Here is a 24672-nt window from a genome sequence, read left to right as displayed (position 1 = left end):
ACAGAGAATTAATAATTTAGTAAAGAATCCGTTGTTTTTAAAGCGATGTATGTGCGATTCTGAAAATAGTAAGAAACCTTCCCAGTGTTGTCAAAAAATAATTAATTTTTGCTTTTTCATATAAATGTTTTTTCTCTTGGTGCGATGTTTTGAAAACGTTGCCCATTCAAAACTCATTCACAACTTTTCTATTTGGCTTTTAAGTGTTACTCCAAAATATTTTGGTGCTGGCTGAAGCTATGTGTTTGTGCAACGGCCACACAATGTTGCTGCTTTACAAAAGCTTCACACGATCGCGAATCCATATTTGATCGGGGTGGCCATCGTCTGCCAGCAAACGGCACGGTGCAGAAAAAATGTTTACAAAGTTTGCTTGCATAAGCAGATTGTTGCGGCTACCGGCCCCGCGACCGTCGCCCAGAAGCTATTTTATCTCGCCAAGGGCACGTAGTGTTTGAGCTCTTTCTTCTGTTGGAAAATAAGCTTGACGGCATCCCGAATTGTGTAGCGTGCCGCTGGTCAGTCGTGCATCGCAGTTTTCCCCAGCAAGTGTAAGATGGCGTTCGTTAGTGGTACATTTTTGTGGAAAGTTTCGCTAACACTGGCCACCTTGGCAGCTGTGTTGGATTTGCAAACGAATGGTTTGTAGTGCTTTGTGTGTGGATCGTTTCGATAGCGTTTCGTTTCGTGGTAATTGCAAGACTTCATCTCGATTTGTAGGCGCTAGTGCACTAAGGTGTCATCATTGCGGCTGGGACACGTGCGGATCGCACGAGGAGCTGGTCGAGTGCAACCTGGAGCGTGTCAACCAAGTGCACGGCAATCTGCAGCGGCTGGTGAATTTGACGCAGTTCTCCGAGCTGCCCAACCTCGGCGAGTTTGCGTGTTTTGAGCTGCGGCTTACGAACGCGCACGGAAACCGATCCGGAACGGTCAAAAGCTGCACCGTACAGTCCGCTGGAATGTGTGAGCTAACCGACTGGAAGTCGGTTAAGGTGGTCGGCTGCAGCACGTGTAATGATCGAGACTTTTGCAACGGGTTCAACACACTGCTGCCGGCAAAGGTGGACAAAGGCGCCGGGTTCTCCTTTTCCATGTACAAAACGGCGTCAGCGGCGTTCGTGCCGCAGCCACGCGTTTGGTGTACCGCAGTAACGGTGTTTCTTGTAGCTTTGTTTTGCCGACTTCCGTCGACGTCATTGTAGTTTATATCATGTGTATTTTGGGTCGATCGATTCTTACGAATAAATCAGTGTTTATTAGTTTTAACTCTTCGTTGCAGCTTTCATCGCCTAATTTAAGATTCGTTAGGCGCCAGTCAAATAGGCTTGATTATTAGATGACAAATACTTCCCGTCGATGTGCTGTGCGGTGCTTTAAAGTACCGTTCCTATCCATCCAACTGCCACTCACCGTGACTGTAATCAATGACATTAATTATTCTGTCCATCACGAATAAACGTCATTTCACCTGAGTTAAGCGCAGATCTTGGCGCTGCTTCTTGTTATTGCAGATTGGTTTTGGTTGGCTTCAATTTTCGCAAGTAATCTCATTTCGTGAAGCATAATTAATGAGAGTGGCTAGAGAATGATGTTACCTAGAGGCATGGTTCGTTTTCCGGCCCCGGGAATCAAGCTCAAATTGTTTGTTCCCTGTAACCGGTTTCATTTTGTCACGTAGCATCTACCCACGGGGTAAGCTACTGGTGCTACGTGTTTGGAAATGGTGCTCTCAACAACACCCTGAGTAATTAATTAGTGTTTTTTATTGTTGGATTAAGTTTTCTTTTAATATCCAGCTCCAAAATGCTACGGGCATCAAGGTTAGGTTCGTCTTTTGGCGAATGAGCCATTTGATATTGAAATTGTGCCATCGCGCCTGACACGTTAAACAAAAGCTTTTTTGAGAGCGAGGGAAATTGAGAGAGAAAGATAGATAGCTGGCAAAGAGAAAGAGAGACATTGTTTTGTTCGTATAGATACTCAAATCACGCTAATCGGACGTGTCATTATCGTTCTACAGCCACGACCCCTTCTAGCACTTTCTATTCTTATGGTCGCTCTGGGAGACAGTGGTGCGTTTTGGAGCGATAATCCGATTCCATCCACCCGTGGCCACTAGTGGGCAGGGGAAAGCGCTAAACCCCAGCGCTTCCCCACCCAACTCGAAGGTCATACGAATGACATCACTTGCATGACGTAAAGCCATACCATGATAAATGTAAGAACGCACACAGCCGTGCGATGAATTCCCCATGTCTTTTGCGCGAGGTGATTCGCCCATGCGACGCTTTGTTTCTCTTATTGTGCAGTAAGAAATAAGAAAACGAACACTTGAGACGTGATCGAACGAGCATTTAATGGCTCTTATGAATGACATGTCGAAGCTGAGAAGGTGAAGAATCAGCTGCACTGAACACGATTATTCGTGGAAGGAGATTGCACTAGCAAGTGAAGTATTTTGCCGATAAGCTCGAAGTAGCTCTGACCACAGCGGTGATTTACCCGCAGAAGACGGCGGTTTGTAGTGCGAGTGAAATATTACTGCACTGATAAAACTGAGTAAAAAATATACGCATTGAGCATGGTTGCTCAGTAATTACGGCACATGTTCAGTTGAAATGTGGCTGTCGTTAGCTTTCTTGATGGGTGCAAAAAATTTTCTAGACCAATCATGTTCCTTCCAAAAGCTCATATTACAATCATGCTCGTCCATTCGTATGTCGTTAGCGTTTTGGGGAATGTTCCAGGTTTTCCTGGATTTTACCATCACGCTCATCGCACCCTGACCACACTCAATTGCCTTTTATGTACCAGTCGAAGAGATACAGGGTTTTCGAGGATTATATAGACTTGTTCAGCGAGTTGTAGATTCGTTCAGGCATATAATAGACTCTTTCAGCGAGATATAGAATTGTTCGGAAGTAGGCGTTGACATGTTCAGCGATTCTGTAGTGCTGTCATTTGTTTTGTTTACACACTGTGCCGTAGGGTTCAATTTTTCATTCTTAAAAGTCCTAAAAGTAGCTAATAATCATTCTCCAAGCTGTTTAATGCATAAATTAGTTGAAACAAACATATTTTTACGAAAACCGTTTGTTTACCTTCTGATGAGAATGATCCAACTTGCAGTCCAAGGGGTACGAAAGTGACAGCTCTATAGTATCGCCGAACTTGTCAACGCCTGCTTCCGAACAATTCAATATCTCGCTGAAAGTGTCAATTATATGCCCGAACGAATCAACAACTCGCTGAACACGTCAATAATATCATTGAAAACCCTGTAATGCAGCCACTCGCTACTGCTATGCTGTGTGACGTTCCATCCCACGTTCAAGCTGCTGTTTCCTGTTCTCGGCGTCTTGTCCGTCACTCTAACAGCTCGCTCAAAGGTCTTCGTCCGCTTGATGGTTAAAATGATGGCCATACCGTACGTTATCATGATTAGCATTCCACCTTGCTCGGAACGGGTATTTTCTGCTCCATTTTATAGCATAACACAACGGCTCGGTGCAGTGACGCTGCAACCGTTTATCATCGTAGCTGCCTTTTGCAGTCGCATGGCCCGGCGATAAGCGTCCGCACCGAAACGACCGTTGGACGAAGCTTCGAAGGATGCTCACAGCGCTCCGTCGTACGTGGAGTGTGTTTCGCTTTGGCGGCATCATATCCGGAAATTAATCATGGCGTATGTCACAACCATCGTCTGACCAGCACTGTGGGTGTTTTTTTTTCTGCATCGTTCGTCAGGATACGGCTTTTCTTTGGGGTAGCCGCGTGAGAGTGAGGAGATATATTTAATTCTAGTAAATGTACGACATGCGACGTTTATTGAGTGTTTCTTGGGAGCCCTTAATCATACTAGCGAGAAAAGGGAGAAGGCGAGTCGGCTTCAAAACTGTCCCCAAGTGCTGGGAATAAATTTTAAACTGCCGCACAACGGGGTACCGTACCCTGTTTGCCCGCCCACAGTTTCATCGGTGTGTCTATGTGCGTAAACCAGAAACCTTAAAATAATTAAAAATGACTCATTCATTGCTGAGCTACCCCAGTTTATTGTGAAATAAGGTTATGGGCAAAATTTGGGGTCGCACCAAAAGAGGGAACGCTGTACGGTTCTTTCCTGTCCTGCCAAGGACTCCGGTTTGGTTTCCGGTCACGCAATCATTGATTTATGGATGATTTATGCCTGTTTGAAGGGGGTGAAGGATTGAATACAGCGCGGTTTTTGACAATTAACAAAGTTCTTGCTTATTTTCATTCGATTGGGAGGGTTCGCTCTGCCTTTACGTAAGCGGTAAACTGTTGTGTGGGCGTATTGCAGCATTGGTGCTTGGTGACAGTACGCCTGATGTAAATTTAATTGTTTCGAACCACTGCGATGCACTGTGGTTGTTTGGTAAATAGGAAAATAATAACCTTTCACGCAACAAAATGGATGTGTGTGCATCATTTGGGACGCAGCATGTGTTTTTCAAATGAAAGTAATTCAATATGGCTTCTGTATCATGAAAACTGCAAACAAGTTTTGGGGCTATCATATATATATCGTTGTTTATGAGCATTTCTGTAGGACAACATGTATGGATTCCGCTTAAGCCGAAGTTAATTGCTTCCACGATATTTCAATTATATCTGTAAGCACCTTGCACGATTATCGTTCATTCAACGGGTGAATCATAACCGTGCGCAAACAATTATGAAGTCCTACAAGAAGCAGCAGAACCGTCTTCAAAAGGTCCACCCAAGACGTCGGTCGATCGTCTGGGAAATCAGTCAACTGTGAAAGAGGATAAATTTTAACCCCAAACCGTTCCTTTCATCAGTACCAGCGATTGCACAATCAGCCACCCGCTGATCCGTGGGACTAAAAAAAGGGTTCGCCAGTTGTGAGGCGAACCAATTGAAAACCCGCGACCATAAACGTGCCGGCCTCCTGCAGGATACCCCCTACCCACAGTGCCACCCACCGGGACTGCGCGCAAACAAGCTGATGGTTGATATAACGGCAGCACAAGGTTCTAAATCCTGCCTCAAGTGGAAACGCATGCTGCCAACACTACGCACTGTGGTGTTGGTGCTGGCGGTAGTGTGTTCCGTTCGCCTTTTCCGTAGCTGGAAATTCGAGATTCCTTCGTGCGTATGCTATAACCTCCGAGCCATGCGCGTATGATGAAGCCGCTGAGCCGAGCCAATGAAAGCTCATTGTTCTTCCCGTTAATTAGATTAGCAATAAGAAGCACGAATGCGAAACCTCTTCCTCGTGGCCCCTTCCGCTTATCGCCTATCTGCTACTGCGCGTACTGTGCCGTACCTTCCCCCCAGAACAGAAACAGCCCGAGGAAGGGCTTATTTCATTTACCTCAGGATTACGAGTTTTTGCCTTTCAACTCAACCACAAATCGACCCGTGGGCTGGCGTGTTTACGGAACGTATTTTTCATTTCCAGACATTGTGGCGCACACGGGCGGCTGGATCGAATTGCTAAACGGTAGGAAATATGAATGCTTTGGGTGTTGTTCGATGGGGAAAAGGGCCCTCACGATCCTTGGAATCTGTTCTACCGCGAGGAGAATGCTTTTGTTCGGACGGACACATATTTTCGGCAATGGTGAATGCCTCCATTTTCGTCCATTTATTGGGCCCTTTTGTGTACGATTATTTATTTTCTTAAAAATGTCAAAAGAGAATGTAGCTGCCAGCTTCCAGCAATCTTTTCCTTGGTACGGATCGTAACACCCAGCACCAATCGGGTAATCAATATCCCATCTAGGGAGGGAAAGCATACCAAATAAAAGGATCGAAACGAATCCGCCAGACTCAATTACGTAAAGCGGCTGCGTAACGCTCCAAACGGTGGTGCTTCTGCCATCCATCAAATTTTCTCCATTTCGTATCGTTTGACGAAATATAGGACGCACACATTCACACACAGAAATGCTCCACCGACTGGCACCGATTGCCGCAAAACCGAAAATCGCCTATGGCGTCGAATTCAATAACGAATGTCAAGCCCCCCGACACATAATCTCTGCATGTGTCGGCTTCGACCTTTCCGAAGTCAAGAGGGCATTTGCAATGAGACGGAGAGCGAAAAGCTTGCCAATTCGATATCGGCTTTCTTGGGCAGGGTTATTGAACTGCTACTAGCAGCCTAGAATTGGTTACATCTCCTTGCAGCTTGGTTTTCGTTGGTGGAAACGTTATTGGCATAATTACGTACGATGACCGGCAGGTCTGCCGTAACGTCGTTAGCTGACCAACAGCTGTTGAGATTGTGCATGTTTAAGGGCAATTTAAAATCAATTCGATAGAGAATTTGAATCTGTTCTCCAACACAAAACTGCATTCTAATATTTTTACTTATTTGCATGCCTTATAAAAAGTAATTCGTTATTTTCCTTCATTCCGACTTGAGACATTGTGTGAAAAAGCCCGCAGAAATGGAATAAGTTTTTACGCAAGTCACTAATAAATAAATCGATCACCGTCAGAGGTTGCGTGTGGCGTTGGGTCGAAAAACACGTACACATCTCCAAGGGAGAAGGGTCGCCTTTTCCTCTGCGACCGTACAGCCAACGTAGCAGAGTGATACTGTAGTTTTATCAATAGTTGAGTCGAAATTTATGAACTTTAATGCAATTCCCCATCCTTCTATTTTCGTTCCCCGACACCCTCTCCCTCCAACTCCCCCTCTCACTCAGTCACAAGTGACAAAAAGTGCTCCGACAGGCGTCTTGAAAAGGGGGAAAATACACAGAGAGTGTCGAGTAGTGAACCCGACAGACTAGTGGCGTGACGCAAATCGTAACGCGCGCGCCTCGTCGTAGCACTTTCGCCCTTCGGTACGGTCACATTGTTTCCTTCTGGGTGTGTTTGTTTTGATTTAACTCCAAACGTACCCCATCAATGTCACGGGCGCAAGGAAAGCGCTACCGTCGGACTGTTTGTGCAGGGCTGGATAGGGTTGGGTTTTTTTTAAACGTTGCGTAATATATGCGCAGGTCAAATCCAGCGTTGCCACTATTGCGTTGGTGCCTGCCGTCGTTGAGTTGCCAACGAATTTGTTTTAAAGTGATTTTGAATTCTCTGGGAAAGAGTTGAACGTGATTGTGACCCTCTGTCCCCCACTGGAATAAGATCATTAAATGTCATCTTTGCATCTATGTTAAGTTTAGTTATTTCAATCAGTAGAATGGTCGGGTTCGCCACCCATTATGACGGTGTGTGGTTTGATGCGGGCCGCAGATTCGCTGTTCGAGATTAGAACCTTTTGCGATGTTAAAAACAGACACAAGCACACCCTGTTCGGCGCTCGGTGGTTGGTGTGGTTTTGTGCGTGACGGTAGGTTGTGCAGATTCTAATTACAATTTTACCGCAAAATCATCGGTACCGAAAGATGGAGCGCTCCGAGAACGGTCTGTGTTGTGCCTTCGTCAATAACCCGGCATCTAGAGCGAAACACTGCGTAGCGTGCTGGTAGAATCATGGGACTTTTTAGAAAGCTGGTTCAACGTTTTTGCTCTCGTTGCCTTGTTGCGGAATACGGCGAAGGATAATGGAAATAATAAAACATAAACTCAGTGTGCCAAAAGAGTGATGAAAATCGTCAGCAGCCGCCAGGCAGTAGTCAGATAGAGCCGTGACGCAACCACATTCTGTTGGAACTCCGTAAACAACCGCTGATGACATAATTTATCCCGCATAGCGAACAGCACAAGGCAGAGTTCTCTGGGGAATGGCAAATGCAAATTTGAGCCACCCGCAATATGTCTCTATAAGAAACTGATTCCACGGCCTTTTCTGAATTGATGTGATTTGTTTCGTAGATTTATTTTTAACACACAAAAAAACTAAACAAAATCATTCGACGAAAAGACATTGGAATAAGATTTCGGAACTCATCAATTATGATCTTCTACCGGCACATCGTGCCTTTCCATCGTATTGGAAAACAATTACCCCACCTGTTTGGCATGCCGCTCTGACCTCGAGACAAAGGCGGCAAAGGCTGAAGTTGGTCCAAAATACAAGCTTACAAGCGAAAATAACCCGAGTTACATGTTTCCTTGGGCACTTTCGGATAACATGTCTTCTTGAGTTCCAAACAACCGTCCATGACGCAGACAACGTGACAGGCCGAAACCCCACCCGAAACATGAAACGGTGCTCAGTGGTTCCTCGTTGCCCTAGCATTCGAATTGGGTTGAAGAAGGAAAGCACCACCACCACCACCACCACCGCCCTGATGTTTTTCTTCCACTTTTGGACAACCAAATAACATCGAACCCAAAGGAAATCGATATCCAATGTCTAGATGGCCCTTTTTCGGCGACCCCTTTTTGCAAGGGCCTTTTCGGTGCGTCCCAGCTTTTTTGGGGTGAGTTTTGGTTTTTGGGGCTATTTTTTGTTTTGCGCCCGACATTGCACCCTTCCGCCGGAACAACCTGCAAGGATGTTTATTATTTATGTCTGCTGGAACACGGTCGCACAGACGGTTATGTCTGCCTGCCGGGGTTTGAGGGGACCAACGTTCGCTATGCAATGAATCTGCAAAATGTAGCTAGCTCAGAGGATTGTTGGCTAGGAAATGGTTTCGTTACAGATCGCCAAACGATGGTGAAACATTTCCGAGGAATGGATTTGCTCCAAATTCCAATTGAAAATGTCGGAATAGTTTCAATTCATTGGAAGGAATGTTTCCCACTGGAAGGTGATCGCGTTTAACGAAAAGGATGTTACTGAACAATACAAAAAAATTGGCCACGGTTTAAAGCAGGAACCATGGAAAATCATTATCCCAACGATTGCAGGTGGTGCATGTCAAAGCAATCGCTCCGCTGCAGTGCCAATGCAGCTTAATTTACTCACGTCATTGTGTATTTAAATGCCTAAGCGATTGCTCATAAATTATGACCTCATTCCCGTTCAATCATGGGAAGTGCGGCCGAATGCCCCAGCAGCGGGCTGCTTAAAATTATTCATAAAAGCTTCCACAGAAGCGTAAAGCTCGTTAGGTATGAAAATTTCATTCCCAAACCTGCATCCAGTAGTCACTCTCATCGACGCGCTGGTGCGGTTGTTGCCGGCGACCGTTGGAGAGAAACTTTTTCACAAATCAAATTATAGGTCCATTTTTACATTTTATCATCCCCGGGAAATCGATCCTCCAAACCCTCATCATCTGACACCTTGTCCCGGCTTCTCGTTACCATCCACGTCAGCATAATTGATGAAACAAACTGTACAGGTTGTATAGAACAGTTCAAAAATATCCCCAAAATCGTGTGCCATGTCCGCAATCGCTGTCTTTAGGTCGCAACGAGCTCCAGAGCTCCCTGGGTGTGAGTGTGTGTTTGTGATGTATCGAAAAGGAAACAAGTTTCGGGACCCTGTAATTATTCCGGCACGCTATACAGCCATTGTACAAGCGGGCTACCCTACTTAAAAAGCTCGACATAAAGTGTGTTCTTTATGTGTGTGTGTATGTGTGCTTTTAAATATAACTTTACTCATGGAGAGTGGCTTTTTTCGAAGTCGGACAAAAAGCACGAGAACTGCCTGGCTTACCGGGCCCGTGAGGCTGTCATGAATTTTAAATGAACACTAGGAACCATTTTTTCCTCCTTTTCGTTGGTGTGTAATATAGTGCTCCCGCCGTATAATGGGTGGTTGGCAGGACTACCGGCGAATGGTAGGCTACCTACCGCGTAGCCCGCATGTACTTACACGTGCCGTGCTGGAATGTTTGTTACCTCGCACACAAAACGAGCTATAATGGGTGCGCGTACTGCTTTCCTCGAGATATGAAGTCCAATTTTCCAGTTTCACCTCATCGGAGCTGTGTGGCGTGCCCTAACGAACCTTTCCTGCTGGGTGGAACCTCCCACCCCAAGCGCAGCCGACATCCGTTTTATCCGTTCTGGAATCGTGGTAAAAAATGAGGCCCAAAGCATTTATCGCGACTTGCTTTGGTTCCGTTGGTGCCAGCTGGTCGAGCCTTCCAGCCGGCTTCAGCGACTGATTGCATGTCTAATTCAGCGTTTGATCGTTTTATGATTATACTCTCAACATTATTCTCAAACCTAACGCTGGAAGTGGGTCTTCCGATATTTTTTCTTGCAATAATATTTGGAAACAAGCAATCTTCAGTGTGATGGTGCCTTTTTTTCTCCCTCTTTTTGCCGGATGGCAACTTTTAATCCTCAACCTTGTTTGGTTGGTTTTAATTCTTTTCAAACTTGATGTTTGTCGAGGAAGTTCCGTTCGGTAAAGCTCGAAAGTCACCCAGGAAAAGCCGGCAAAAGCTCGAAGAAGTACACAGGTAAAGCTGAAGACACTCGCACCCGCTATGGCCCGGAACCGGGCCGAGCCAGCACGGTGGCACGGTGGGTGCAAAAAAGAATGCCGGAAAACAGCATTGGGATGCGTTTGCGCACAAGCTTCTGCCCGCATTCGATTTGGCCGAGGGCGGTCCGGTGTGGCGCACAGCACGAGCACAGGATCGAGGCAGCGAGTGTTTGCTCTAGAATCTTTCGCCAAAGTTGCAGAACCGATTCGCAACTTGGATCGTAGCCAGACGGGCAGCGTATCCTTTCACGGGTAGCACGGCCGGTCCGAAATTTCACCACTAGGTCGCGGGCATTTGTGAACCACCTCGAGGGCATATTGAAAAGAAAAACCAAAATAGCTTAAGAGCATAAAGTGGTGCCGGTAGTCGTAAAAAAATGCGCTACAGCTACAGCTACCTTTTTTTCTCGAACCACTAGACTCGCCTTTTTTCGCTACTTCAAGCCGAACGGCAGTTTTTGTGCCTTTCCGAGGGACAGATTTCGGTTCCACTTAGTCTGGCTGGCAAGTGATTGCACTTAATGAGCAACATAGGCACTTGGCCGTGGTGGATGTAGACGGTTTGTAAAGAACATTCAATTACGAGGCCGTTAGCATCCTTCAAGCGACATCAAACGATGTCTCGTGGGCAATGTGTCGCTTCTGTAAAATGGGTCTCCCGGTGCCCGTCTCCTCCCGGCACTGCTTCGGAGCACCCACGTCGCTGTGCTCGAAAAGCTCCACACTCACACACATATATACCCACATGAGATACAATCTCATTACCGAAACGATGACGCAATTTCGACGAAAGTAGGAAACATATTTCACGGTTCGTTTTTCACATCGAAAAACTGAGCAAACACGGTGCAGAATGAATTCCCTTTGCTTCTGCGCTCGGATCGGGGCCACGAGATGGATAAGCACCACACTAATGTCTGTTTTCATGTTCAACAAACATTCCACTTTCGGCGCTATTCAGGCCAGTAACCACCGAACACAACCGCGTGGAAGAGAGCGCAAAAGGGAGAATAAAATGTTTAAAACAGTTTTACGATTGCTGGCGATGTAAATCAAACACCATGAAAGGATCTGCAGAATTTGCAGAACAATAGGCAAGGGACCCAGCACCAGCATACATACACACACAAAGAATAAACCTCCCCGTTTTATTGTGTGCTTTCACGTTTACGAAATAACCCTTTCACTGGGGACGGGATTTCGGAGTTGTGAACTTTAGCGGCGCGCTCGAAAGTTTGCTACCCGCCAAGAGCCTAAAGGCTTAGAGAAGGGTTTGCCAGTTTTCAAAGGCCAGCGATAAGCATTTCCGGTCCAAACAGTGCAATTCATAAATTACCTTCCTTTCGCTCTTCTCTTCGCTCATGCTCTTTTGATCTCTTTCACTCCATCATTTCGATTGGCCTGCTTTTGGCCGTCGTACAAAGCTTCTGTTTTTTTTTGTACCAACTGGTTTGCATGTCACACGCAAAACGCATCCACGGCACGATTGCACCGGCTCTGGCGTACACGGCGGCGCTCTCCAGCGGCATACGGTACAGCGGTGTTGTTATTAGCTTGGATTGTGACACGAAAACAGCAATGCGTATAATCGACCGATACGTGGTGGGCCTGCGATTGCTTCGGTCGAAAATAGAACCGCGCCACAGGATACACGCCGCTTATCGATTCGACATTTTCCACCGGGGCTTGGGGGAAAATCCGTTCGGTCGTACGTGTGTGTGTGCGTGTGTGTGGGCCTTGTTTCGTGGGAAAATGCGAGAGGCTATCGACCATTCGGGTCGGGCTATTATAAGTTTCTGATTTTGATGGGACCGGGCTCACACGTCTTTTGTACGACCTCGAGACAGACACAAGACACAAGAGCACAGCGCACGGCCATTGAACAGTGGAACCGGGTCGGTGTGGTGGTAGTGTCGGGCATGTGCTTTGGGGATTACTAGCTCTTCTCGCACTGTGGCGCTCCCATCAAATCCCCGGCGCTCGAGAGCACACTCGTTTTGTCGTCGGAAATAACAAAACCACCCCGGTGGAATACAAAGTAGCACCGGGAACCTCAAAGAAGGCAACAGCAATAGCAAAGTATAAAAAAAAAAACGAATGCTTGCTCGCATAAGAAACTCAGCCCAAGCAGAAGATGAAACACTTTCAATGGGGAGTCTCGTTTGCTCGTTGTGCTTAAAGGACATTCATGACGACTCGATACGTTCGGAAACGGCCTTCCGTCGGCGTATAAGAAACAGGGCTGAAATTACACACCGGATGCCTGTGTTTTCTATCGCTCGTCTTGCGTCTTTCTGGGGGTGTAAAGTGTGTTGAAGAAGGTCCTCCTGTGAAGACGTATACGTAAAAAAAGTAACGCAACACAAGGGAACTACATAGAATTGATTACTATGAGCGCTCTTCTCGCTTCCTGCTCGGAAGCCTGGTCCCGAATGAATGCAAAGGACGAAACCCAACGCCGCGTCCGCTTCCAACCGCTGCTGCGGCGCCATCTTGCGGTCAGCTTTTTTGTGTGCAGCGCTCTTTGAGTGGTAAATAACGACTAGCAACACCTCACAATTTGTACGCTTCAGAACCATTCCCGCATTGTGTGGTGTCTGACAACCACAATGGCATTCGGCAAAGAAAGGCCTCTCGGGCTCGGCTAGCAAAAACTGGGTGGAAAATATTATACTCGTTTTAAAAACCCACCCTCCCCATCTGCCGGAACCCCATTCCCCACCTTCCGCAAGGTGAGAAAAGGGGAACGCTGCCGTCCATTGATCCTAATGACGTCCATTTCCATGTTAACACTTCCAGCGTGGCGGCAGCTTTTCACCGGAAGCGAAAGGGAACGGATGAGCACGGCACCCGATTAAAGCTACCGTTTAACGTGCTTGTTGATGTGCTGCTACCTTATCGCCCCGAGTGAAGTGAAATGGAAATTTATATTTTCTCCTCCTTACAGCAACCAAAATGACGTAAATGCCTTTTCATAGAAACAACCACTACCATAGGCACGCAGACGGGCCCAAACCTGCTATCATTCGCACGATGATTTCAAAGATCCGTGGCATTCCACCGTCCCATCGTTGGTTGCCCTGGCATGCTGGCATATTCTCTGGCCCTCTTTATGTTGCGAAACGAGACACGACTCGTTTCACTTAGCGCTTAACACACTCTGCCTAATCCTTCCCAAAAGCTCTGTTTGCTCAATGAGTGCTTTACTGTTTGGGGGGGAATGGTGGGTCTGTGAATAGCAGGATAATATTTACTTGTCAGATGTTTAATGGTGGCGCAGCCAACATGAGACGCCGAAATTCAATGGTAGCAACGAAATGAAAAGCCGGTCCTCCCAAAGCCCAAGCCCAAGCTATCATAAATCATGTTGGTGGTGTAAAATTTTCCCATTTGATTGATATCGTTTGTCCCCATGTGTGTGCTTTCTCCGTGGGATTGGCTGAATTCTTTCAAAACTTCTCCATAAATCCCCAATTCCCCGGTTGTGGGACGACAGAAGGTGTCGAAAAGCGTTTGGCACAATATTGTTACTTTATTTGCGCTTAACACGCTATTGTTAGCGTAATTCGGCATGGCGCACAGCAAACCAAAAAGTGTCATAAAGACAAATAAATTACAAATTTATACGCAACCTTGCATAACAATGGGCTTTTCTTGTCCTGGCGACCGGGGAAGACTTGTCCACTCCCCTGAAATAGTGTTTGTTTTTCTCCTGAGCAAATGGCTTATTCGTCGGCTGGTAGAGTTCTTCAAACAAACCCCTCCGTCACTCGTGGACTCCGGAACATTATTAGCGTTTCTGATTTCTTCCCCACACTCACACAAGGAAAACCCATACTGCCACCATCCAAGGGGTTGGGTTCTGACGGATAATTTCATTAGACTTTCGTTTCTGGAAGGTTTTTTTTTCATTTTGCTGTACCCAAATACCGGCCATTTCCAGACACCCGGCATCAGCTAATATTTGCCTACGCTTTTATCGTCATGATATCCTGACTTGGGTCCATTGGACGAGGCCGGTATAAAGGGAGGGCAAGAAGTTGCACTCTAAGGGCACGTAAATGGATGGTCCATTCCGACCGACAAAGCAATCGGCATAATAGAAGGCTGTCCCGTCGTCGTCTAGGCCTAACGAATGGCTTTATGGTGGGTGGGTAGTGCCGCCTGAGCCGCCTATGCCCTTGATGGGTGGCCGCCGACAAGCCCGAACAAGGAGAAGCATGAAGCGCTAGGGATGATGTAATTAATTGCCAGCGATCGCCGCAGACACGGCACGTTTTTCCGGTCAGCGTCAGTGACAGCCCGGCGGATTATCGTTTCGGTATCTCCCCTTCCGGTTTACGACCTGCAATCGCTAATAAGACGAGTGGGGCGACGGCATCTCCCTTATCCGTTCGAATTTCCTTTTTTTCCACCTGCGCTGTAAGTCGCAACTGTATGACGTAAGCGGCTGTCATAAACAAACAGTTCCGACGGTTCGCTCCCTCCCGTTCGTTTACATCATCTTTTCGGAAAGCAATCAAAATGGCACAGCCATCGCAGCCACCTACCTTTGATAAGCCGTTGGAGAATGATATCCTTATGGTCCTGCGAGTGTGGCTCACCGATGACAATCAACAGATAGCACCCGGTAAGTGGGCTCGGCGGACCGACACCGATAATGCTCGGTGGCCCATCGGACCCTGCCCCGATGTCGATGCTGCCGCCCTGCTGCTCATCGGCCCCGTTCACCTCCATCGGTGCCACCAGATCCTGGTCCTGATCCATGCTGGCCCGTCCTTCCTGGCGTTCGATTTGTTCACTCAAAGCTCACTGGCAGAAATAGAATAACGTCCTACACCAGCAAAGATGGCAGCTGCTTGTTGTGCACGGTACACGAAAGGGTGGACGCTTTTTGCGCAGCTTCTCGCAATAGGTCACTTTCAGGATAACGGGTCAGTCACTCTCCGTGGCAATGGGGCGAGACAAAGTATGCGAAATACGCAGTAAGCTCTAGAAAATGCTGTGTGCTTTACTTTCTCCACCGACCGACCGTGTTCTTGCGAGTCTTTGTCCACTGAGAACAGTGATAGCGAATGGTTGGAGCGCAGCCGTTGTTTTGCTTCGCTCGAGAAGGACACACACACAGGACACTTCTTGATGATGAAGATGCTTGCCAGGCAGCAGTAGCAGTAGATCAGTGATGGTCGGATATTTCTTTGCTCTTTTTTCGAAAAAGGAACACACCCGTAACTGCGTGTCCTGTCTATGCACTTTATCGCTCACGACTAACACAGTGACACCGAGTCGAGTCCACTAGCCTTGTTCCAGAATCGTGGAAACACGAACCACCACACCGTGCGTCCGTTACCCCTCGTGTCGCTTTCGTTCCGGCGTCGAAAGGGAAATCCTTTCGGGGTGATTCCACCAAACTATCAACTCACTCTCTTTGTCTGAACCTTCTCTCGCTCTCACGCTCTGTGAAGCTTACTCTCTCGATCGGAAAAACGGGAGAGAGCGCAAAATTTTCTCGTCTACACTGGAAAGTTTTCTATGGCCTTATCACAACCACACAAACGCACGAATTGGAAAGCACGGATGATGACACAAACACGAAGCTACCTTCTTGATCGATCCTGGCAATGCCTCAAAGATGTGTCAATTTGCTCGCGGCACTACTTTTCTTCGAGCTTTTTTTCTGCAGCTTTATCTCTAAACGAACAGTTATTTCACGGGCTCACATTCACACTACTGTCTCTAGCTTAGCTGTAGGGTTCTAGTTATGAAGCAGTTGTATTTAAATTATCCTAATTTCTCTCTTCATTCGTTCCTGTTTGACGCCTGTTACCACCCCTCACTACCGAGGGTGAAAGCTGTGGGAATGTCTAGCAAATGGTTTTGCTTGCTTGTGTTCTTCGGTTTAATCACTTTTTTTTACCAGATATCACGGCTGATAGCTTCTTCGATTGCGTCGGTTGTTTCACAGGGGTTTGCCTTAGCGCAAGATGTACAATCTGGTTCTGACTGTGGCTGTCGAACGAATGTTGGAGACGTAACAGTTGCTTGCCTTACTCTGATGTATGTAATACTACTTATTGTACATGAAAAGTCTTTCCTATTCCACTCTTTATCGCTCTCGGTGTAGCTTTCTCTCTCTTTTGCTCACTCTCTGACGAGCCTTTCTATGTCCTCTGATGGTGGAAAACGACGTCCCAAGACACACACTCACACAAAAACACACGCACACTTAACACACATGAGCAGTTTTTCCCCTGCTGCGGACTAGTATGTGCTGGGGAAGTGGAATTGCGGTGAGGTCTTTTTTCTTTGGGGTCAATTTTCCGGACTTGTCCGTGTCGTCAGGACTTTGGATAGGACTTTTCAAGATATTTTGCGATTATCCTTAACTCTGCTCTCTGTTCTTCTCGGGTCAAACGGGGTTCGCACTTTGGATGGTTTGCTTGCAGCGCACTGGATTTGTAACTGATAGCAACTGTTCGTTTCGCCGTTTCGTTTTTCTCGGCCGATAGTTTTCCACTTGCTTTTGTGTTTTTATGTCGTCATCTTTTTGGCGTGTAATATATTTGCGTTTACCATTCTGTCTGAATCTTTGCCGTTTGCCCCGTGTTGGAGAGATCACTTTTATATTCGACCGGCGTTTGCTGGACACAGCCAAGTCACCTGCGCGCTGCTGCGAAAACGAATTCAGTATGACAGGCACGACTGACGACAGGCCACATCTGGCTGCTGGTTGGTATCGGCTTCGCCTTTCGGGGTTTCTCCGGCTCGTGCGCCGCTCGCACACACATTTCGTGTGTCATGCGAGCGGAAGAAAACCGTCCGGTAGCGGAAAAGCCGAGCGGCAGGCCTGCAAAACAGACGAAACGAAGAGAGCCCTCAGCCAACGGACCGCCGGACCGGGGCGGCCAGAGGCCGGTGACGGTGGTGGAGAATTCGGTGCTCGGGGACGTACACACGATCGCGCATGCCTCGATTCGATTTTCGTGCGCTACCGGTTGTGTATGTGTCGGTGTTTGCTGCTGGAAGCGCCATGGTTGCGTACAACACGGTTCCCTGCTCTCGCCACCGTGGTGTAGGGTCTTTGGGGGGATGCTTTCTCTTCTCGAGTCACACTGACGACAATTCGGTCATTCTCTCGCTTCTCTCTGGCAAGTTGTCGCTCTCGTCTAACGCCGTCCATGCGCTTCCCGTTGCACTTTGCGTCTTGCGGGTTCGAATTTTTTGCGTTAGAGAGAGAGCGCCAACAGTAGGGCGTGTGAGAGCATTCCGGCCAACCGTACCGACACCATTCATTGCTTCCATCTGTTTTTCCGATCATCCTGCTTTTGGTAGGCGATTCTCTGGCCCGCTCTCTGCACAAGTCCGGCTAGTCATTATGGCGTATAGTTTCGAGGGCGAAGAAGAACAGCAACAAGAAACGACGACTCTTCCCGATCCCGCCCACCCCCCACACTTGCCATCGCCCTCGGCAGAGCCAAACCGCACACGTCTTCACTTCCGTTTCGTGGTGCTTACTTTGCATGTCTTTTTTATTTTCATCGTTTTATGGAGCGGGGCTTAAAAAAAATCGCTCCCGACACTCAAGCAAAATTGAGAAGTATCTTTTAATCTTCATCTTTAGAGGCTCTAAGTATTTATGATCGTGGGTTTTTAGTGCGGCAAGAGGCTTGCGTTGGCAGTGTTGTGATATTAATTGAGTTATCACGTTGAATGTTTAATATTTGCACTGAAGTTATGTCGTTGTCTCCAAATAAATCGTTAAAATTGTGGTTGACAGTAAAGCTTTCCACGCTTAAAACGGCTAGCGAAAATGTACAGCAAGCGGAAGGTCGATCAATAATCCAAAACCGATAATACCCCTCGCCTAATCGAAAATCGAAAATCCAATCAAACTGTGGCAAAGACAATATTGGGAGAAGAAACAAAACTTCCCCTCGTGGGGCAATGCTTTAACGTCCACTTGGCATACCATCCCGCGTACGCATTAGCAAGAACCACAAACCAAAACAAGAAAACGAACAAAAAAAAAACAAACAAATCTGCCGACAATGCCACATCTGGACGGAACTCATTTATCTCCCCGTAATCGGCGCCAAAGGCACCGATTTGAAAATGGAAAATGAACCGCCGCAAACAGCAAAAAGCCGACTGGCTGTGTGAATACGCTAAGTGATCGAGACACACAGTGCGCACCACAAAATCTGCTCGAATGGCCGTGTTTTTCCCCACCGATAAGCATTGATAATGAGTTCGTTAAATCGAATCAAGCGCCACCACGCATCCGGCCGAGTTTAATTGTATCGGCACTGTGGGAACACCGGTACACGGTGGTACATTTGTGCAAAGCCCCGTGTCATTTAGCTTCCAAGCTCATTTTCTCCTCCCAAAAAGCCGGTCGCCGGTTCATCTGTGCCGGATAGGAAATGTGAACTTTCATCGCCAAATTTCCACCCATTTTCCTATCAAAAACTAAAGCTTTCAAACCGATTGTGAACGACCCGTTTCATCAAAGTGTGATGAGGAGCATTAATAATCATATCGGTCAATTCGCACAAACGGAGGTGAAAACATTTGCCGTACTATCATTGGTTTAGCATATTTTATCACATTGTTAACCATAACCCCACTTGCTTATCTGCAAAAGTCATCACACACATTAAGATTGTGGGTTCCTTTCGTCCGCTCCCTGGAGGGTATAGGCGAGGGCATTAAGATAACATTAAGAAACGGCATTACAAATGTCGGCCAAAAATCAAACGACACGAGGCTGAGAATGTTGCTACTGGGGGTGCGTTTTATGTTCCACCACACTTAACACGTGTCGGAAGCGGGCCGTTCCGGTTTGCTGGCGTCCGATTTTGGGGACCTAGTTTTCCGATAACGCCGTCTAAACGCTGGGCGCATGAACTTTGAGAAATGATTTTCAAATACGTGCCTTTCGTCGTACAGTCCAACGCACACACACCCCCCCTGTCTTCTGCTATCTATTTTACACTGCATACCCGAATTTTCAGATAGCAAACACACAGACACAGAAATACGGCATTATTTTATGACTTGCAGTTGCACACTGGGCCGCGCCATACAGCACCGGCCTGTTGTTGGGCGAGAAAGTTTGGAAAGTCGCATTTGGGTGGCTGCGAGAGTGGGTGGTGCGAAAGGGTGTACAATGAAACGTTCACAACCATCGCCTCCCTCCCCACGATGATGGTGCAGCAGAGAGGTCCCGCGACCATTCGATCGCTTTTCGCCGGCCAATCCATCGGCAATGATCCGCGCTCTGCTGTTGCCGGACGAAATTGAATCTATAACGCGTCGCCTGCCCGCGTTCGGGCGACCCCCACAAGCCGCCCATTAATTGCTCCAGATAAATAATCCGATATTAAAGCCGCTCGCGCAATTGGCTTTTCTTTTACGTGGGCTTTCTTCCCTTTCGATTTGGTACAGTTTTCCTCGACCGTGACAATCCGCATTCGGCAGATTTAATCATCCCGCTTCTCGTTTTATTTTGATTGCCCGGTGGGTGAAATGAAAGGAACTCCCCCCATTGGAGCGGAACCACCTGCCCGGTGTGGGGGCCGATTTTTTGCGAATTCTTTCTCTGCCTCTGGCTCTACCCCGCTGGCCGTTCGTCGCTGCCATGGGGAGAGTGGCAATCTAACTGATCAAATCAAACCAACGAAAGCCATGGCAGTTGCGCTAATTGAGTTCCTGCTATTGAGTTGAGTCGAGTCTTTATGGTTGCATGGCGTTTTCCCGTTTTTGTGTGTGATGAGTTTTGCATGCCATCCTACTGGTAGCCTTGTAGCTGTTTTTTCGGAAGCCGTTCGCGAAATTGTGACAAGAGGAAAATAATGGATAACTACGAAACCAACGGAGAAGTAGTCAATTGTTGCGAAAAAAACATTGCTTATGAGAGGGTATTTTTTTCCTTCGCTTAAGTACATTAACCTGACATTAGGTTGCCACTTTTTGCTGCCTTTTCGTGGTTGTGACAGTTGTCATTTCGTTGGTGGCAAGAATGCCAGCTGCAACCTAACTCTGCTCCGTAGCTTGGAGTAATAAGAGGTGCATTAATTCGTGCACACGGTTCATTTAGGAAGGAACAAAAGCAGCAAACAACCACCCTTCCCCCTCCAATCATCACACAACCGAGAAGGAAATCCGTTCGCAAAACAAAAAGCGACACGAAGAGGAGAACGGCAGAAGAAAGATGCAGCGAAAGAAATTTTGCACCGTTCGGAAGTTGGTAACTCGAAACGGGATCGGATAGAGAAGCCATAGCCAGTCAAACACTCTTGGGGCGGCAAATCTTGCTGCTTGCCATCGCTTTGGGGTAAAACTGCAGAATTGGAAGAACATGCGGCAACGAACGAACGATTGAGCATTTATGTTACTGTTTTTTAATTTTTTATTTTTTGCAAGAACACTGTGTTCGCACGTGGCGTGAAATGGTTCCAGTCATTTGAGACAAATTTGTAGCAGCTAATTTTAGACCGCAGTATGAGTCGTTTAACCCCTCTTGTGCTGCTACGCCATACAGTGTTTATTCGATATGTTTGCTTCACATTCAATGCTCTGCGAGATTTTAGACTGGAATTTAATGTGACTCTTTCTGCACATCCAATGATGCCTAGCTGGTTCTCCAATCTGCGTTTGATCGTTTGTAAACGCTTGTCTACAACGTGCATTAGTGTGCTGCGTAGCGGATTCTCGCCCAACGCAACTGCATGTTTCGGTGCAAAGTGCAAATTAGACATGATGCTTAGCAATTTGTCATCCGTACCGGTACACCGCTGCAGTAGTGGCCAACTTCAAGCCCCATCCCGCACTTGATGTACGCAGCAAACTCCAGAGAGCCAGAGCGAGAGAGGCAGCAGACGGGACGAGTAGGGAGAAAGGCACGGGCTCGTTCGTACAGTAGCGCACCGAACACGGCTCAAATGTCAAACACGAACAGCTGTTTGAGAAGTGGCGTGAAGCACAGATGTTATTCGCGCACCGTCCGCTAGAAGCAGTTTCCCGAGCCCTCGACCGAAGAACGCTCGATTGGCCCCCTTTCCAGCACCGTGACCGTGCTTCGGAAATGGTGCGCGAATTTTCCACTTCACCTGCCGCAGGACATTCCGGCTGGTGGGTTCGGAAAATCTGCTCACCTCTTGGCATGATTCTGCAATAATTTGAGAGCGAACTGTGAGATGCCCTAGTGTAGTAGAGAGAGAGCGCGCGAGTAAAGGTTCGTCGTGAGAGTCAACGCGTCTGAGATGTGCGATATGCGCAGGAGCGTTTTACTTCTCGGTAAGGGAATAAAGGGCACACCAAAGGGTTTTTCGCACAGTGGCTGCATACATTTGGGCACTGCATTCCCACCGTGACGCATCCACGCTCTGTATGCACGGTCGCGAAAAGGGCAGCAGATGATGCCGCGAGGAAGACATTGCATCCAATTCAGACTGATTTAGGAGCAGCGACCAAAGCTCATCATTTTGTTGGTTTGTTTGACTTCAGAAATCGACTTCGTTCGTCACGCTCGTTTGGGGGGCTACGCACCGCAGCACACGCGGTCGCACCTTACACGTGGTAAAACAAAATAGGGAAACAAACACGTCGGGGTCCCGTCGTCGTGCCACAACCGTATGAATCTAGCTAATTAACGTCGCTCGAAACTGGCGGAAGGGAAAGCGGCGAAACAGGGGCACCCCTTAACGGGTCAATTTCATTCGATTAACAGGTGTTAACTGCGCTGAAAAGTAGACTCGTTTACTGACCCGTTCGAGCGGACCATTCGAGCGGTTGTCTTTGCGATGATTAGCAACCGAAAATGATGTACAACAGCAGCAGCAGCAGCAGTGCGTACCTCAGGGGAGCTGGAGCGTGTATGCTTTCCACTTTATACTTACCCTTCTGCTTTCGCCGCTGCGCTCATCTCGCGAATTTCGCAATATTGACACGCGGGCAAGGTCGATGGACTTGATCGGTGTATCGCATCCGTTTGTTCTCGGTGCTTCTAGTTGGTTCTAAACTCGAAAGTGGAACACCTGTCAGTGTAAGAATAGCATCGGGGAACGGCACATTAATAGAACGACCAATGATATGCTTCATGAAATTGAAAGCTTTCCTTATCCGTTTCGTCTAGACCTACGTCAAGTGTATTTATTTCGGAACAGAAAAATTAATAGTCAACACATTTATTTTCATTCTAAACATAATCACAACTTGCAACTGAACTGTCTTCCGATGAATGGCTGCTGACGTATTTCCGACGCAATGAGGAGCTATTTATGATCAAAAGGAATGTTCTCGGACTCGTAATGGTAGCTCATCATCGGTCTTGATTATCAGAATCTATCTCACAGGCCTAATATCCGGATGATGAACATTCGGCACCGAAACGGTCAGATGCTGCCACATCGTCTTGCATTTCGAATCGTCAGCACCTGACACGCAGCACATGAAGCGAACGAAGCTGTCAAGACGTCGGTGCTTATCATCCGCCTTTGATGAAGCACTAATCGTGGCCTGAAGAGGTGCCTACTGGATAAGCTATTTGTGAGCTTCCCAGACACGGTGGTGGTAGACGTGCATTACCAAGGGTAAAGCTCAGTGCCCGTTCCTCGCAATCGATAAAGTAATCTTTGACACTGGCAGATGTGCTCGAGCCGGTGGGAAGGCAGGCGACACTGTGTTTTATTTGGCGCTTTACTGTCCGGGCCAATATTTCATCGGTGGGGAAAGACGGATGAATACGGAAAAGCATCGACCGATACGCCTTAAGTAGAATGGTCACGGCCAACTGGCAGAAGTATCGCTCCAAGTAACGCGTCCCCACGGGGACCGTCAGCGACAAGCCCCACTGCCCATCAAGCTGCCGGTGCGCTTCGACAGTCGGAAGCAAGCGAGCGGAATAGCTTCATTTATCCACGTCCAAGATTGCTGCCCGGGTCGCTTCCTCCTTCAACCTCCGACCTCCGACGCTATCATTAACTCCAATCGCACTCCGAAAAGTAGCTCTTCCACCCTTAGTTAGATCTCCCGCCCGGCCGTGTGCAAAGATGACCGAATGCGAAATCGATGCCCATTTGCCCAAATGTAGCTGTGTTGAGATTGGACCATTGGACAACCACCCTCCGTCCATCCTTCCACGCTCCTCCATCCCAACCAGACCGCTGTGACGGATGTCCCATCGATTTGTTTCTATATTTGTCGCCGAGGGTTTATTTTTATTTGGCTTTTGCCGGCTTCTCTTGCCGCTGTCGCACTCGCCGAATCCTTTGGGGCCGCATAATTCGCGCAAATGTTGTGGCAAATGGTGTACGATCAATAATACGGTGTGCGGGTGCGGGTAAGTGTTTGTGTGTGGGTGTGTGCTGTATATGCTTGCTCTAGTTGATGCCCTGCCAGCGGAACCATGAGTTCCGGTTGATTCCACATGATCCAGTCGGCGGTATCCTGGAGGGAATGAGGGAGCCAAATAGGAAATATGTCGCCTGCGCTGCACTCCAGCACAATGGTCACACAATGGTGGTGCTACCGTTGATGATGATGATGGTGGTGGTGGTGGTGCTAGTGGCGTATATACGATTTTATGGCTTTCTTCCGGTTCCGGTCCAGTTCTGTATCGGCCATTCGTTTTCGTCGTCGTCGTCGTTGTCGGCATCGCCGTTGTGGTCACCACCAGGAAGGTGTTAGTGGCTCTCATCCATTTCAGCAGGATATATCCCAACCCTTCGTACCCTTGATTTCGGAATACGTAGTGTCTATTAGAAATGCGGTGCCATTGCACATAAAGCCGGTGTGCAATGCAGCAGGGCGAAAGAAACAGTAGCCGGGTGGTGTGCACGGTTTGAACCTAACTGTGCATTCTGCACTCAACATCATCGCATAATGGCGTATCGATCGGAAATAAGCATTCAAAATTTCATCATCCTGTTTCGCGGTTCGATTTGCGACTTTTTCCCTTTCCCCTCCAACCGGAACTGTTCGATAAAGATGCATATAACACGCATTGCGAAATTGAGATATGTCCTCGGTGGAGCCACCTTTGGTGCTGGGGAGCTGTAACGCGTAGCTTGACTTCATTTCCATACGAATCGGGATGTTTTATAGCCTCCGTGGGGAATATCAACCCGTCAGCGTTGGCGACGGAAGGCGATACCTGGGCTTTTTTTTTCTTCGCGACTGCTTGCAACCACGGCTTGCTGGCTCCAAGCCACGCGCTGCCAGCCGTGGAACATTAAAAGCAGCGAATAATACCAATATAAATAATAATAAAAATCCATATCCGATTGCGCAATCAGGTGGGAGCTTTGGCGTGTGCGAAA

At 47.6% G+C, this 24672-nt stretch overlaps 2 protein-coding genes across 2 annotated transcripts in view; one reads left to right on the top strand and one right to left on the bottom strand.

Annotated features, from left to right (window-relative positions):
• Positions 1-17111, bottom strand: part of LOC120948516 (microtubule-associated protein futsch) — a 44109-nt gene extending 26998 nt beyond the window's left edge. The window contains exon 1 of the mRNA XM_049606786.1: positions 14902-17111. Coding sequence (XP_049462743.1) covers positions 14902-15118 — 217 coding nt within the window. The 5' untranslated portion in view covers positions 15119-17111. The remainder of the gene's footprint in view (positions 1-14901) is intronic.
• On the top strand, positions 50-1269 carry LOC120948519 (uncharacterized). The gene is made up of 2 exons (XM_040364938.2): positions 50-641; positions 721-1269. The coding sequence occupies exons 1-2, from the start codon at positions 557-559 to the stop codon at positions 1203-1205; spliced, it is 570 nt and encodes a 189-aa protein (XP_040220872.1). The 5' UTR covers positions 50-556; the 3' UTR covers positions 1206-1269.
• Positions 17112-24672: the final 7561 nt, after the last annotated feature.

The sequence above is a fragment of the Anopheles coluzzii genome, chromosome 2 (genome assembly GCF_943734685.1).
Source record: "Anopheles coluzzii chromosome 2, AcolN3, whole genome shotgun sequence".
Lineage (NCBI taxonomy): Eukaryota > Metazoa > Arthropoda > Insecta > Diptera > Culicidae > Anopheles > Anopheles coluzzii.
Note: the sequence above shows the minus strand (reverse complement) of the source record. Positions and strands in the feature narration are given on the sequence as shown.

What these genes read in the sequence shown, in the direction of transcription:
- LOC120948519 (XM_040364938.2), top strand. Translation starts at nt 557, where the DNA reads ATGGCGTTCGTTAGTGGTACATTTTTGTGGAAAGTTTCGCTAACACTG. An exon ending in GTTGGATTTGCAAACGAATG is followed by an intron (nt 642 to 720) that starts GTTTGTAGTGCT and finishes CTCGATTTGTAG; the next exon opens with GCGCTAGTGCACTAAGGTGT.